The 16,252-nt window shown below is 32.6% G+C and overlaps 1 protein-coding gene across 2 annotated transcripts in view; it reads left to right on the forward strand.

Annotated features, from left to right (window-relative positions):
• Positions 1 to 6,913: 6,913 nt before the first annotated feature.
• LOC123011177 (guanine nucleotide-binding protein G(o) subunit alpha) overlaps positions 6,914 to 16,252 on the forward strand; it is a 32,309-nt gene continuing 22,970 nt past the window's right edge. The window contains exon 1 of one of the 2 annotated variants that reach the window (XM_044408503.1): positions 6,914 to 7,356. In XM_044408503.1, coding sequence (XP_044264438.1) covers positions 7,239 to 7,356 — 118 coding nt within the window. In that variant the 5' untranslated portion in view covers positions 6,914 to 7,238. Of the gene's footprint in view, positions 7,357 to 14,756; positions 15,185 to 16,252 lie in introns of those variants that run through there. The other variant, XM_044408504.1, reaches the window with a different exon arrangement.

Here is a 16,252-nt window from a genome sequence, read left to right on the forward strand (position 1 = left end):
CTAGCTTGTCCTCAATATTATAATACCTAATTGTGATAAATTCTTGTCTTGTAAAGATTGTGTACGTGCAGTGATGTCTTGTGAAAAGTTAATCATGTAGATGGCGTTGTTTTACTATTTTAAAACTATGGGAAAATGTTATAAAAAAATAAAAATGATAATCTTAATAAAAATATAGCCCTTATTTTTTGTATTGGATTGATGATATTTCAGGTATTTATTATCTTAAGTTTGATCGAAATGTCGAAAGTACTTAAAATGTATGTATATTTTTAAATTACGTTGTTTTGAAGCGAAGTGTTTGATACAAATAAAGTTATAATTTTTTAGCTTAATTTGTGTTTTATTGATTACAAATTGCATTTCCCAATAACTACGACTATAGCAGCATGACAACAGCGAAATACAGGTTGTAATTAATAAACATTTAAGAGTTTTCAATTGTTCACTGTGAACTTGAATTCTGTATTAAATTATTACAATAGGTAACTTATTTTTTATTTATGGAAGATAAGTAGAAAAAAAGAATTGATCTTTTACTTTATTTGCACATATTATTAAGATCTACAGCCCCTGATGGTCAAATTATTATACTCACTTTTGGTATTTTGAATTTCTTTAAGTAAGTAATTTTAATTTAGTGAAGGCTATGAGTCTGTTGGTTAATCGACCAATAAAAAAGAATTGTTTCAGTGAAATAATTCCTCAAAGACATTAGAATTCTGGTTCTACGTTGGTCCGGAAAATCTCCCGACATGCATCCCGTAAGAAATGTCTTTAAACATCTTGAATTGGGTACAGAAAAAATTACAACCAGAGTTAATTTTATTAAGAGAATCATTCGCTATTAGGATCACAATGAGAAATTAAAAGAAATTCCGAGGCATCTCATGGAATACAGTAGGCTTTGTTAAAAACCAGGGGTAGTTTATCCAAATGTTTGTTTCAAATCTTTTGCACATATTTTGTATATTATACGTAAATAAACTGATTGATAAGTAAATAGATAAAAGTAGCTTAATTAATTTCGAAAAAACTTGAATAAAACAAATAGTGAGTCTAATAATTTGGCCTGGGACTGTATTTCTTTCAAAATTCCGTACTTATTACTTATCATGTTTATTTATGTATAAGGAGTGCTTCTCATAAATAAAAGCGTTAGAAGTGCACACTTGAGAAAAACATGAATTAACATACTAAATTACTACTACTACAGCTACTGCTATCTCGTTAGAACCTTACTTCCACTTTCCACTTATCCTCTACTTTAACTGCTTGTAAATATAGTAAGCACTTGTTTAAGAAACTTTTGAGTCGTAGCAAATCAACAGAGGAGAATGTTTGATCTTAAATCCAAATTAAAACAGTTTTAATAAGACAGTCTTATTAAGGGAAAACCGTATTATATCAAGCTAACTTAAGTTTTATTTCGTACGCCCGTCCTGTAAACTTTAAAGCATGTTTTACTGTAATAATTTTGTAGTTGGAAAATATCGTTTTAATGAATTAGTTCGGTAAATATTTTTTCCATTGAATTTACGGCCGCATGAACAATTTTGTATCCACCATATTTTATGACTGAAATGAATTCTAAGCTATCTGTTTGGACTTGTCTCTTTTCTTAATTTTTTTAGTCTGTAGCATTCAGAAGTAACAGATGTCAAAATACGAGTAGTCATTCTCTTTATTCACAATCATAAAGTAATAATCAAATTACCCTACACGTGAAAAGTTGGAAAGTATGACATATTTCATTTTAAGAATTGATATGAAGCATGTATACAGTTCAGTTGGGAAGTGTTCACTTCCGAACCTGAACTGTCATAGGTACGTCAAAATTTGACAAATTTTTTATTCGCTTCCTGTTCTTTAAGGAGGCTGATTGAATAAAGTAGTATACATAGAAACCTTGGTGGTAGCTACTTCATCGTATCTCAGCTTTTGCTAACCCTTGGTCATCAATCACCTCTCTACTATTTCAATTTTATCTTCGCTTTCATCAAAAAAAAAGTAATAATAAGTAAACAGAAGTTAAACAGTACTACTAGGAGAGACTTTTATCCGTCGTCAGTTCCGGTCCAAGGCAAGTTTTAGGATGGAGCGAGATACAATTATGCGCTCCTCTTTGCTTACCTTAACGAATCTTTAGGTCTACCGTTAAATATCTGTACTTTTACATAAATCACAATATCTCAAAAACAAAACACTTTTTCAAAAAAATGCCAACGCATCGGCCTATAGAATATTCTTTTAAATTATCCTACAAAAACTAAGATCGATTACTTGAAAAATGACTGAGTAAAGTTGTTTTCAAGTTCAGCATTTATGCATTTTTGTTCTTTTTTTAAAGGTATTACATTTTTATTAAAAAATCTTAACGTATCGGCCTGTAGAATTCAAAAACAAAAAACTTTGATGTATAATACTTGAAATTCTGTTGTATATTAAGAGAGTAATCTTGTTTTCAATATACTAACGTCTCGAATCCTTTGTAGCGGACATCACTCCAAAAAATTAAAGAAACAAAAAAATTTACTAAATGTTTTGGTGATTTTTGAAAGGCTGTATCTTATTCGTTAAAAATAGTCGCATCTAGATTAAAAAAATATTTTGAGGCTTTAAGTTTTTAGTCTTGAGATCATTTGGCAAAATTTTTTTCTTTCTTACAGTTATCACGCAATCTTAAAAATAACACGAAAAAAAAATATATTTTTTTTGTTTTTGGTCCACGGACTAATTTATTTTTAGTTACATCAATGCATAGGCCGGATCATCTCTTAATTCAGCTTTTTTACATCAATTTATCGCTGAGATATCTGACTTTAAGTGAAAAAGAGTCCTTTTGTCTTTCATCATCGACATTTCTACAACCAATGACCGCACAGAGAATGCAAGGGTAGTTTCAAAAACTGGAATAAATGTCTTACAATATTCTTGAACGATTTTTTGAAAAATCAACATTGATTTAAAGGAAATAGAAAAAAGTAACTTTTTGTCTTGTTTTAGCAAATATACCGCCACTTTACAAATATTGGTGGAGAGATTGATGTTTTTATGTGTTTTTACAGCTTAATGCACCCCCCATTGCCCAGTAAATTTGTAAATCCATCCATCAAACTGTTTTCTCGAACTGATTGATCAAAGTTTTACAAAAGAATTAAAGGAACAATTGTACATATTGTTTCTCAATATTGTTTAATTTTCATAAAAATGAAAAAACAATTTCAAAAAGGAAAAAAAATATTTTTCTCTTTACCACTGAGGCGCCTCCTAGGATTTGGCGCTTGGAGCCACTCCGCCCTATCCGTCGTGCACCCGTGAAGGATTAAATGATTAAGTGGAAGCTATTTTGGGTTTATTGTGAGTTACAGTCTTGATTTAAGAAGTGGTTAATGGCAAGTTAGTTAAAAGGTTTATTAATACAGTGCGATCAAAAAGTCTTTCTATCAAGTTGAGGACGTATGTCGCCTGGCAGTTCGCACGTAGGTACCTATGTCAGCTAGATGGCAAAAATTACTGCGTCTTAAAACATCCTAAAATGAGATGTAGTTGGTGTTTATTCAGTTTATTCAGACAAATCGTTCACCACAATTGGCTGTTACAGTTTACATAAAAATTATTTTGACATTTCTTATTTGTCATTGTGACATTTTATCTTCAGCAGACACACGTTTTAAATTTCTAGGCTTACTTGATAGACAGACTTTTTGATCGGACTGTATAATGGTCGAAATTCACTATTGAGAAAACCCGCTATTCTTATTAGGATTGTTAAATTAATTATAATGCATGAGTAGGGAGAAAGAGCAATTTGCATTGCTAAATCACTATAGGTAGAGGTGTTTTCATTTTAATTAATTTTGAAAAAATGTATCATCTTGAAATTTACCATATATAGGTGTGCGGAAAATTGCACCCTTCCTTAAAAAGGAGTAATTGGGTACTGAAAAAATTTTGACATTAATTTTTTGACATTTGACATTTTTGATGTCTATTTAATGATACTGATAGTTTCTTATAGGTATTTAGTAAAGGTACAAAAATGTTGCCAGTAAAAGCCACAAATAACATTAAACAGAGTTACAATTTAGAATACAGCTTCCTTGTTTTCTCTTTATTAGAAGCAGGCCATTAGGCCTGCAGCAAAGAAACTTGGAAAATTATTTTTCCAACAGAAATAAATAGAGTCAAAATGCAAAATTTACACTCTCATAACTTCGAAATTTTTATAGATAGAATTTTTTAAACGTTTTTCTTGTTGTCTAGGGCATTGCTCTATGATACAGTGTCACGAAGGTGCGCGATTTTCCGGAAATTCTGTATCTCAAAATTACATTAAACGCTTAGTATAGGTTCTTTGTCCAACCGATCTTAATATAATTGGTACTGATTCTTTTCAATACAATTTGTATTGTATTTACCCCACCGTTTTCTAGGATGAAATTATTTTCTAGTAGACACTTAGAAAACTTTGTCTATGTTTATCCGAAGAAAACGAGATAATTAATGTAGAAGTACATTTTTACACTACTAATAACGATGAAAGGTGCTTTGTGAGAATCACATTTCCAGTTTCCACATACATATTATGAAAATAACGAAAATTAACAAATTTAACTTGACCTTACTTACTTAAACGCAAAAATAGTTAAAATTTTGATTCTCTAATTTTTGTCTAGTCCTCTTAGAAAAACATAAAGAATCATTCAGCGCAAAAAAATAATTACCAGAAACACCAAAATTAAATTACGTTAGAAGATTATTTTCGGACCATTGGCCAGAGCAGTGCCAGCCAGACTCCTAATGAAAAGTCATGTTCTTGAAGCGAATCCCTACAAAGTTCAAACTTCTTTTGGTGCCAAAATACGTGTTGTTATATTGATTGGTATGCCTGGTTTGTGAACTTTTATAATGTTACTCAGAAACGTATTGATGTAAGAAAATTTATGCGGTCATTCTGTGATCCACGGATCCCAGAATAAGAGTCGCTGTAGAAGTTCGCTTCTTTTTTATACCGAGTGGGGCATCGGTTACTCGAACTTGATAAATCGCAACTTCAAATTAATTAAAACTGGCGATATTTCTTACATACAGGGTGCGCCAGAATTCGCGCCCCAGAGAAATTTTTTAAGTAAGGTAAGATACCAGGAACATGAAAAAAATGTTTAAAAAATTCTATCTGTCAAAAAATTTTGACATTTATTTTTTCACATTTGACATTTTTTATATCTATTTAATGATACTGATGATCTTGTATATGTTTTTTTACAATTATTTAGTAAAGGGACAAAAATTTTGCCAATAAAAGCCACAAATAACAATGAACAGAGTTACAACTTAGGATACAGCTTCTTTGTTTCCTCTTTTAATAGCCTATAGCAAAAAAACTTGGAAAATTATTTTTCCAACAGAAATAAATAGTCACAGTGCAAACTTTAAACCCTCCTAACTTCGAAATTTTTATAGATAATTTTTTTTTAACATTTTTTCCATGTTCCTGGTATCTTACAGTGATGGTCAGTGAATTTCGTCCACCCAATTTCTGTGAATTCACAAAAATTCACTGTAGTCTGTGCTTTATTGTCATGATAACTGACATTCAAATACGTATTGTCAAATTTAATCAAATTCAAACATGCCAGCAGTAAGTGCGTTTAATAAAATAAAAATTATCTCTCTGGTACAAAAGGGTATGTCTCAAAGACGTGTCTCTATAGTTTTGGGCATACCAAGGACTACCATTTCAAAGGACAAAGGTAAAAAGTAACAAGAAGCATCAAGCATTCTGTCAACATGACAAACGTTAATCAAAATTCTGAAACAAGGTTAGGAAAACCTAAAGACTAATTTACACTTTTAATCTGTCATAGAAATTGGGTGGACGAAATTCACTGTCCATCACTGTAGCTTATATGGCATTTTTCCCTGGGGCGCGAGTTCTGGCGCACCTGTATATCTAATTATTGATAGGGTATATTTGAGAATTTTTCTAATTTTTTTGATAATAAATGAATTTTGTGTGTTTTATGAATACTTTCCGTTAATTTACCTATAAAGTTTTTACACTAAATGAATCTGTCAAACTTTGATATCACAATTACAAATTTTGACTTGGTTAGCTAAATAATCGCTTTTTTATTTAAACACAAACCAGACCCGTGATTTATGACTAAATGGTATAATTTTCCAACAAAAGAATTATTTACTGGTAGCCGACCACTTTGAAGTCTCTTATTGTTGTAAATCTTGGAATCTTACCACAATTACAGTTCCTCATTGTCACTTAAATTTATGATGGCACAAGTAGCAGGTCATAAATAAAAATGATTTTCAAAGTTAAAATGGAAAATTGCGTTTAATTCAAAATCTAATTAGTATTTTTTTTCTAATTTGGTAAACAATTACAGGAAGTGAATCTGCGTAGGTCAGTATAAAAATTATAATTCAACATTTTCGGAGAAAAGTACTTTTTTTGGCTTTGTTTGTAAATGAAAAATTGTCAAAAAAATTATGAAATGAACCTTACCAATGCCTAGGTAAGTGTGAAAAATTTCAACAATTTTATTTAATTAGAAGTAGGGATTTCTTTTCTGCGCGTAACGGATGCCTCACCGGGACATGTTAAAAAAATCGGCGCCCATGTTTCAGTCGCCGTGTTTGCATTCATCTTCACAAGTCAACAATCCTTCATTTCATATCAAATTCAATTAACTTTCCTGTCTCGATCTATATTTAGCCGGTCGTAAATCTGACCATCACATCAATCATATCAAAATAGCGATTTTATAGTCCGGGTCGACCGCTGGCTTTTGCTTATCAGTTATCAAACAAAGCACAAAGCGAACGACCAGCGGAGTGACCGTCGCTCGGTATCGGATAGCTGAAGAAGACCTTGATGGTAGCAGGCGGCGTCGGCGGCGTCGACGACGCATCGTAGTCGAGGGCGACGGCGCCCATGCGTATTGTCGGCGCTTGCGCACCTGCCGGCGCCCAGCATCGAGCGAATGTGCGTTCGAGGCGGACGCGTCGAGCTCCGTTGTGTCAAAATTTCTGGTGCACATAGAGTTTGATAGATCGAATCGGTAGAAGGAAGAAGTGATAGCGGCGCGAATCTGTGCTATGTCTAGTGGACGGAGGCAACGTCGCAACCTCCGGTGCTAGTTGGAAGTGAGTGCGAGTTTCGGCCACGGAAGACACCATCAGCCGGCGCGACGTTTTGCACGGAGGGAACCTGCAGGATGGGGTGCACTTCTTCGGCGGAGGAGCGGGCGGCCCTGGCTCGCAGCAAGCAGATCGAAAAGAACCTCAAAGAGGATGGCATCCAGGCTGCCAAGGACATCAAGTTGCTCCTGTTGGGTGAGTAGGGCGGGGGTTCGATAAGCCGTCTGGGTGCGGACTCTGCGCACGCGGACACGCAGACACACGCACCCTCTCGGTCATGGTGCTTGGGCTTGCCTGACTACTCCTGCTTCCCGGCAATCCCGCAGGACTGCGATTTTTTTCCGGCGGACTCGATCAACCCACGACCACACTGACGCACTACTTGCTAGTTCGTCGCCGGAACTTCCGGCTACAGTTAGGGAGGCCGGGATGCAAATGCGGGCACCTGTAGCACCGGGTCATCTCCCCTACACTCTGGCTCGTTATTGCGAAAAAGGACAATTTAACTTTTATTTATTTAAAAAGATAACAAAGTTGGTTTTACAACGTCAGAAAGCCCTGTTTAGTTACATTCTAGGAATATTAGTTATTATTATTTGTCTAATTATAAACATAGCAAAAGGACAAATTGAAGATAAGCCTAGTATATATATTTTTTGTATACGCTCCCGAAGACATCATCTTTAATGTTTCTATTCGCAGATGAGCTTTCATTCAACATTGATAAAGCGAAAACAATCCAAAAATAAAGACTGAACGAACACTCTTCACTTCTTTTACATTAAAGAGTTCTCTAAATTTAATATTCTTGTAGAGGATGATAACGCCAAGAGTGGTACTTTGAAGAAACAATCCATGTACTGTTTGGTGTATTATCATTTATTACTATTATTACTATTTATTAGTTTGTAGATTAAATAAAAATCTGTACTGATATGAATTTAAAAGATTCTACTATGACACAATGCAGATAATTATGAATAAACTATTTTTTTGTATACGGTCTCTAAAATGAGTCTTTTCCGGACTCAATAAAATCGTACGCAAAACGGTTATTTTAGGTACTCAGTCCCCAAACAGCTTTTGCGGACTAAAAAATAAAATTAGTTACTATGGTAACGAAATTTTTTTTAATTAATAAGAGGTGTAAATTCGTGTTTTGGGAGCTTTAACAAAAAAATGCGGTATGCACCACGTACGCAAAAGGTTTTAGGTGACTCCTCTCATTAAAGAGCAATTTAATATAAAACTTTTTTACTATGATCTAAGGATTACAACTATCTACATTTTATTTAATTTTTATTGAAAAAATATTTTTCTTACGTATTTATAAATTGCCATTTTGACATTAAAAATCACACAACTTAAAGACAAAACAAAATTTCATTTTGAAAACACAATCCAAGTTTTATAGTATTTTAATTTGTATTAATCGTTTTTCCGAAGGCAAAAAACCCGCTTAGTTTTATACTTTTTATTCACCTTGTACGGTATTACAAAAATATAAGTTATGCATCCTCTGTCTCATCATTTACCAAATACTCACAACCTCAAAACGTTATAGTATTACAAGTTTGTAAACAATAATATTTTGACAACGCAAACTTTACAAGTAGGTATATCTTTAATATACAGGGTGTAACGAAAAACAAAAAATAGGAACAAAGAGTAACTTGAAAGTCCCCAAGTTAAAATAAAGCAATTTAATTAACCCAACTTACCTAGTTGGACCGTTTAAAAGTTAGAGGGCGCCAAAGTTTAAAAATTATTTTCGTTTTTCTTTAATAATTTTTTAATTGAGTAATCAATTTTTATGAAATTTGATACAGGCAATTTGCTGTCAAAACCACATATGTATTTTGATGATTTATTGTTTTTATTTATTGTTTAAAGATGTGTTAGAAAAATTTCTACGTTTTAGTTTCTTTATGTATATGTTTGTGCTAGTTAACAATAATGTAATTAATAAATAATTTAAACAAAAAAACAAAAAAATTCATAAATATTGAAATTAAGCGAGATTATCATTTTATCTATCTAACACTCGGATAACGTATAATAAAAAAGATGACTTAAAATGTGTTAAGGAAAGTTCTTTACAATGATAATAATAAAACAAAAGAAATAGGACAAATTGCTTCTGCCAACTTTGAAAAAATCGTTTATTCCATTAAAAATTTATTAAAGAGAAACGAGAACAATTTTCAAACTTTGGCGTCTTTTTAAATGGCTTTATTTTGACCTGAGGACTCTCAGGTTACTCTTTGTCCTCATCTTTTCGTCACACCCTGTAGTGACTGTAGTATACAGGTTGTTTCGATATGTAAATTGTTTCTCCTGATTTTTTAATTCATAACCGCGTTTTTTGCTAATCTTTTTAATTTTTAATGGGCACAAATTAGGGATTCTACATATTTTTACTCTTTAGGATTTTGATAAAAATTAACAGTAGGTTAATTTGTAGTTAAAAATCTAAGATGATCATTGCCCTAAAATAGTTATTTTTGTTACAAGTACCTAGAAGACAGTTTTTGCGGACGAATCGTTGCTGTTTAGGGACTAAAATGAGTTTTCAAAAAAATCATTTTTGATCTATCTTTTTAATAAAACCAGAAAATTATTTTTAACGAGAATGAAACATCTGCATTTATTTTATTCAATCTTTTGAAAACTTTTTTATTAAAGTTTTAAATCAACACATCTAACTTTGATATTTTTTTATGATGCTACGCCACTGTTCACATCCGTGATCTAAAACATTTCCGGCGTTAAACGCCTATTTCCAGAGGAAGGCCTTATTTTTCACATGCTGAGTATAGTTAATTCGTTCATACGATATCCGGGTGATACATTCTATATGTTTATATCAGACTATATTAAACACGTCAACAGTTGTTGTTGATTTAAGATAAAATACAAAAAAAGTAATCTGTCAACGATACATGGAATTATTAATGGACGAAAATACATTTCCCTAAGTGGATTATTGATTTTGTGTCTTGATCTTTTAATTATGGCAGGAAATATACTTACTTCCGCATCGAGGTCTAAATTAAGTGGTAATATTATGTTACCCTGGTGAGAGAATGAGTGGGTATAGAGGGTGAAATGTCAATAAAACGTCACAAAATATGGTGCAATACAGCCCACACACGGCAATTCTTAAAACGAATTATTCTGTGGTAAACTGACGGTTATAGCAGTTTTTTGCCTATACAGTCATTATGTCTAAAACTTGTATTAAATTGGTATAATTCTACTTTTGCCCCGTTTATTACAAAATTTGTAGACAAAACCCAAACAGAATTATAGTTAAGTATTATATAACACAACTTGATAACACCTTTGAAATTTAACAGAGTGCAATTGCCCTAAAATAAGAGTAACACGGAATTTTTGTAAATCCCAAGTAAAATAAATCAATCATTAAACACATAAACAGAGTCTAAGCGAAAAAGTAAAAATGTGTTTCATGACCCACAAGATATAAAATTGTTTTTGATTTCTGAAATTCAACATTCTTTCAATCCCATAAAACTCGGTAATAAACGAGAAACATGTAAATGGTGATTAACAGATTTAAATAGAGGAAAATAATCTGTTTAAAACACTGCTGCAATCAGAAATACTAAAAATCAATGACCGCACTACGTAGATCTGGAAATTTATTAACTAAAATATGTATTTAAACATTGTGTAATTATATCAGTTGCTTACTTTAAATAATGTAAACACCGTAGATTTGTATGTACTTACAGTATAATCTCCACTTTCTGGGAGATTATCAAGGAAATGGGAGTTTTCTATTGTGGCATGAGTCAGTTTTTTTGACTTTTCGTCGTAATGTAATCGCTTGTTACAAAGAATTCTACTAACTCGAAATGTCTTATCGTGTGGTAAACTTTGTGTTTTTCTTTTTTTTACATAAAATGGTAGGTAAAAATGGTAACATACGTTTGGGTATGGGAATCTGACTTCAACAGTGGGACCTAAAAAAATATTTATGACGATTGCAAAAGATAATAAAACGACTTGCAAAAGCTAATAAAACGACAAGAGGCCAAGGGTGGGTTTATAGAAGCCGAATTAAAATAAATATTTGATTGCAATTAAATTTAATTCGTTACGTGTTTGGCTGAATTTTGATGAAAGATTTCAGGATTTTGAACTTAATTGCCATTAACTTAATTTTGATTTAATTCACTTTCTGTAAACCCACCTCAAGAGTTTTATATTATTCTTCACGTATTTGCGGCATTATTCGCAAGCTGCTTATAGCGGTACAGGTATCTATAAATAATAAAGTAGGAGTAGTTATTAGCCGAAATGATTCTTTATTGGGTTCCATAGTTAAAATTACTTACAACTTTAGTCAGATTTTCTTATCTTATTACCAAAATGCAAGAACTTTAACAGGGTGTCTCACGAGTACCTAATAATGAGCCTGAAATTTTTTTCGAAAGCAATTAACATTACATTTCAAAGAAAACGTGGATATTAAAATATTAGGTATGTATGAAAGTTTTTTTTTCTAACATTTTATTTGTTGTTGATTTATTAATTTTTATCGTGCAAAAGACCTATTCTGTGGTGCCACTATTTATTGAGCCATACAACCCTCATAAAGTCATACTTTTAGACCAGCTTGTGTAATGAATGTCTTGATAAAATTAAGCTGACATTATTTTGAACCATATGATGATCAGGTCATAAATAAATTCTCTAATAGAATTTGACATCGTCATTCTAATTTTATTAATTCGAGAAGTCGTAGAGACTTTGGATATAATTATGAGTTGAATAAAGGAACTGCTTTTTACGACTCACATAAAATGATCAGCTAATTAACAGTTTCAAAAACTGTTTAATTTGTGAGAATTTTGTTTTGTATTATATTGTTTTCGTGGAAATAATTGTTTTAATTTGCATAAATTTTTCGCAACAACGCTGCGACGTTTCAAAGAAAACAGCTTCTGAATCGTCAGAGACAATGTTACAATGAAACCTAATGCAGCAACACGTGAAATGGAGAAATTTCAAGTTCATATAGTCGGCAGGCAGGTCTTGTTACAACAAAGTCGCTCAAAGTAAATTGTTTAAAATAGACTATGGTTTAGAGTTACCGTATTCGTGTCAGGGTTGAGGGAGTTTTTAACATCAAAGAAGGAACTTTCTAAAACATTCAGATCATTCAAGTTAAATTATTTTTTTTTTATTGAAAATTATCGAAAGTAACTTTTGAGGGTCACTAACATGAGAAATAATGTTATTAAAAAAATACATATTATTATGACATCTTATCAGGAATTCTTTATGAATGTCTACAACTTATTTGTTTTTATGTTAATCAGACACTATTAGTTATTCCAATTCTAATTATAGCTATTAATTTTAATTATTTTAAGCGACAAGTAACCGACATTATTTTATTATAATCTCTTAATTTTATAAATTATGGAAAAATATATGCGTTAAATTCACATAATTGTTTACTTTGATTTATGAAGTGAGACTGGGAAATGCATTATAAATTATGGATAATAATTCTTTGAACATGCGTTTCACAACCTCGCAAGAATTTCTAACTTCTAAATGGTAATTTTAACGCAGGTGTTTTCGTATTCTTCAATACCCTGGAAAAATTATATATATACAATACATTCTTAAAAAAATAGTTCATTCATAATTATCTGCATTGTTTCATAGTAGAATCTTTTAAATTCATAGCAGTACAGATTTTTATTTAATTTACAAACTAATAAATAGTAATAATACACCACATGGATCCACATGGATTGTTATTTTAAAGTACCACTCTTGGCGTTAGCATCCTTTACAAGAATATTAAATTTAGAGAACTCTGCAAAAGAAGTGAAGAGTGTTCGTTCAGTCTTTATTTTTGGATTGTTTTCGCTTTATCAATGTTGAATGAAATCTCATCTGCGAATAGAAACATTAAAGATGATGTTTTGTATAGCACTCCTAACTATTCCTCCTTTCGTTATAAAATAATGCATAACATATCGAGAGATCAAGATAATTTGTAATCGAGTCATCCTTGGATCCGAAAACGTATGTCTGTGAAACGTCAAATAAAATGACAAGCCGAAAGGTAAAATGGCATGATCAAAAAGATGATTAATTTAGTAACTAAATTTATGATTTACCTTCAAAAAAGAACGGTTCTGTTATTATACGTCGGCGACTAATTCACTAATTCGAGCCCATTTTGCCGTTTTAACTTTTGACTTGTGATTTTATTTGACTTTTCAGTTGCAGTTAGTTAAAAAACAGAGATACATTTTCAGATACAAAGATGACTCGATTACAAATTATCTGGATCTCTCGATATAATACTCGTATGTGAAATCATGACGTAATTAAACGATTTTGCCGACGTAGCATACATGTTTTCATTAACTTATGCCATATTCCTTAAAAAAACGGTAGGGAAAGGGGTGATTTTTCCACTTTTAACAAGAAACTTTTGACAAATAAGGAGACAATAACAAATCAGCTTAGAATAGTGTGTTGCATAAATACATAAATAAAAAGTATTACCGGACGTTATTTTTTATTTAATATTTTATTGGAAGACAGGAGTCTAATAATAGGTATTTATAGTTTCAACCAGCTCCGGTCTCGAGCCAAATAGGTACTTGTTCTGGTTTCTAGTGGTTTTCAAGTCTATGAATCAGTGTCTATGATAACAATAAAAAAATAGCAAAGTGATTTTGCTTTTTAAAGTATAACAACTGCACACTCACCTAACATAAATTCCTCCATTAATTAAAAAAAAGTCAATTTCATAATTTTGGAGCATTTCTAACAAGTCCTTGGCTCAACACCAGCACATGTATTCCTCGAATCCATGTATGAATAATCAACTAACAATCCGCCGCTTTGTTTTTCCCGGCTTCATTGTTTCTTTAATGCCAAATGCCATCTTGGAGCAATTAAATAGGATCTTGCTTCAGTGGAGATAGAGGCAATTGTCATAAAATTCTCGATTCAAGACAAACGCATAATTTTTTTCTAATACACCCTGTTGGCGTAGGCGTAAATAGTTCGGGGCTGCAAGGGCTTGAATAAAAAGAAACTAAAAAGTTATAATCCCTGTTTTGACCATCCGATTTTCTCTAACACGTTTTTTTTTACAAATATTTGTTAAAATCTGATTAGTTACAACTTTGTGTTTTTACGAATATTCGATATCAAAAATCTAGAGATGTTACTATGTGATTTCCATCAAGATGATTTAGCAAACATCCTTTGTAAGGGCCAGTTTCATAATCAAATTAAAGGGAATTTAAAGATAATGTTGGTTTAGAATGTGAAATTTTTGTCAACAAGTCAACAACATTTAATTCAATGCTCCTTTAAATTTGATTATAAAACTGGGCCTTAGGGAGTTAGTCTTTAGAGGCGTTTAGTACCTCTAAGCCCCCTGTGTCTTTAGAGGCGTTTAGCACCTTTAAGCCCCCTGTGTATCTCCGCCCATGGCGGTACTTTTATCACGCGTACGTCATTGCGTGGAGTGGGATCCCCACCGTTTGACGTCCTCTGCTAAGCACATGTGTATCCGAGGGGTAGGGCGATGAAAATGAACCATCTGCCGATGGCCACTTCGATCTGTCGCTTCAATATTTGTCGAATCAGTTTGGCGGTGCCAAAGGTGGCAAGTGCGCTTCGTCTCCGGAAACTCAAATTGAAAAATAATCGCGTTTCCGGTCCCCGGAATATTCTAAACCAAAGTGAATTAAGTGCATCGAAGCAAACCACGTGATTTGTGTTTAAAACCAGTGCAGTGATGTTGTAGCGGTTTCGGGTGAAGGCGTGGGCAAATTTTCTCGTTTTCGAAGTGAAATAAAAGCCGCCAAGACGTCGTGCATCGAGGACTGCGCCATGGGGTGCACGGTTTCGGCGGAGGAGAGGGCGGCGATCGCCAGGACGAAACAGATCGACCAAACGCTCAAAGAGGAGAGTCAGAGGGCCAAAAGAGATGTTAAACTGTTGCTGTTAGGTATGGCAGGAGTGGCACGGAAATTCGCTTAATTATTAACCGGATGCGGCTGAGAGTGCGGAAATTTGATTTGGTAATCGCTTCATCATCACTTCGAAAAGCTTCATTTGTTCGATAATAAACGGTTAAAAAAACTTTCGGGGATTCCAGTGATATAAATAAATAAAACGGTCAAGATGACCGTACACAGTGGGGCGGTGACGTTGCTGCAGTTATAATTTCCGATACTACTCTTATTACTTCCGGTAACTTTTACCTTGGATAATTAACGCACTGGGGGTTGCAACCCTTCGCTTCAGGTCAACTGGCGCTAATAATAGTCACAGTAATAAAAATGTCTTAACACATTTATAATCTATGCTTTAATAGTAATATTAGATATTAATTCTGATACGTGTAGGTATATTTTTAAAATTTTTGTTCTGTTAATGTTATTTGATATTGTTTATTGTTTTCACTTATGACACGTGATTAGATCAAAAATATTGATTTCTAATGAACATAGTTTTCTTATTATGAGTCATTATTCATTAACTTATTACCAATTACATAAGGAAGCTGGAAGCACTTTTTGAAGCACTTTTGAAACTCATATTTTAAAAATGATCGCAAGGGTTCAACTCAGACGAATACGTGGGGGAAATCCATTACGTTTTCGGAGAATAGGTACTTTTTTTATCAAAAAACTGTCTATGACCTTGCTTTTGTGCGTCAGGGAAGTGCGATGTGAAAAAGACCACGTTCCATGCTCTCTATGTTTGGAGTTTATGTATTTACATTATTTACATGCCAGAAAACCTTTTGAAGAAAGAGCCTAGTAGCCTAGTCACTTCGAAAAATTCCTATTTCTGTTAGCTGAAAGTGGCTGAAAATCTTCATCTTCAAAGCTCTTCCTACTGCCACAATATTTTATTAAAAACATTCTTACGAAGTTTTTTATTCACCAACATAAACAACTTAAATCAAATTTCTTTTTTTACTTCCGCTTATTTTTTGGAAAAAAATTCATAGTAGATAGTTTAATAAATTTGTATACTATTTGTTTCATTCACCGATTAGTAAAGAGTT

This window comes from Tribolium madens, unplaced genomic scaffold (genome assembly GCF_015345945.1).
Source record: "Tribolium madens isolate multiple individuals breed KSU strain unplaced genomic scaffold, Tmad_KSU_1.1 Scaffold_91;HRSCAF=231;Tcas5.2_LG7, whole genome shotgun sequence".
In the NCBI taxonomy this organism is placed as follows: domain Eukaryota; kingdom Metazoa; phylum Arthropoda; class Insecta; order Coleoptera; family Tenebrionidae; genus Tribolium; species Tribolium madens.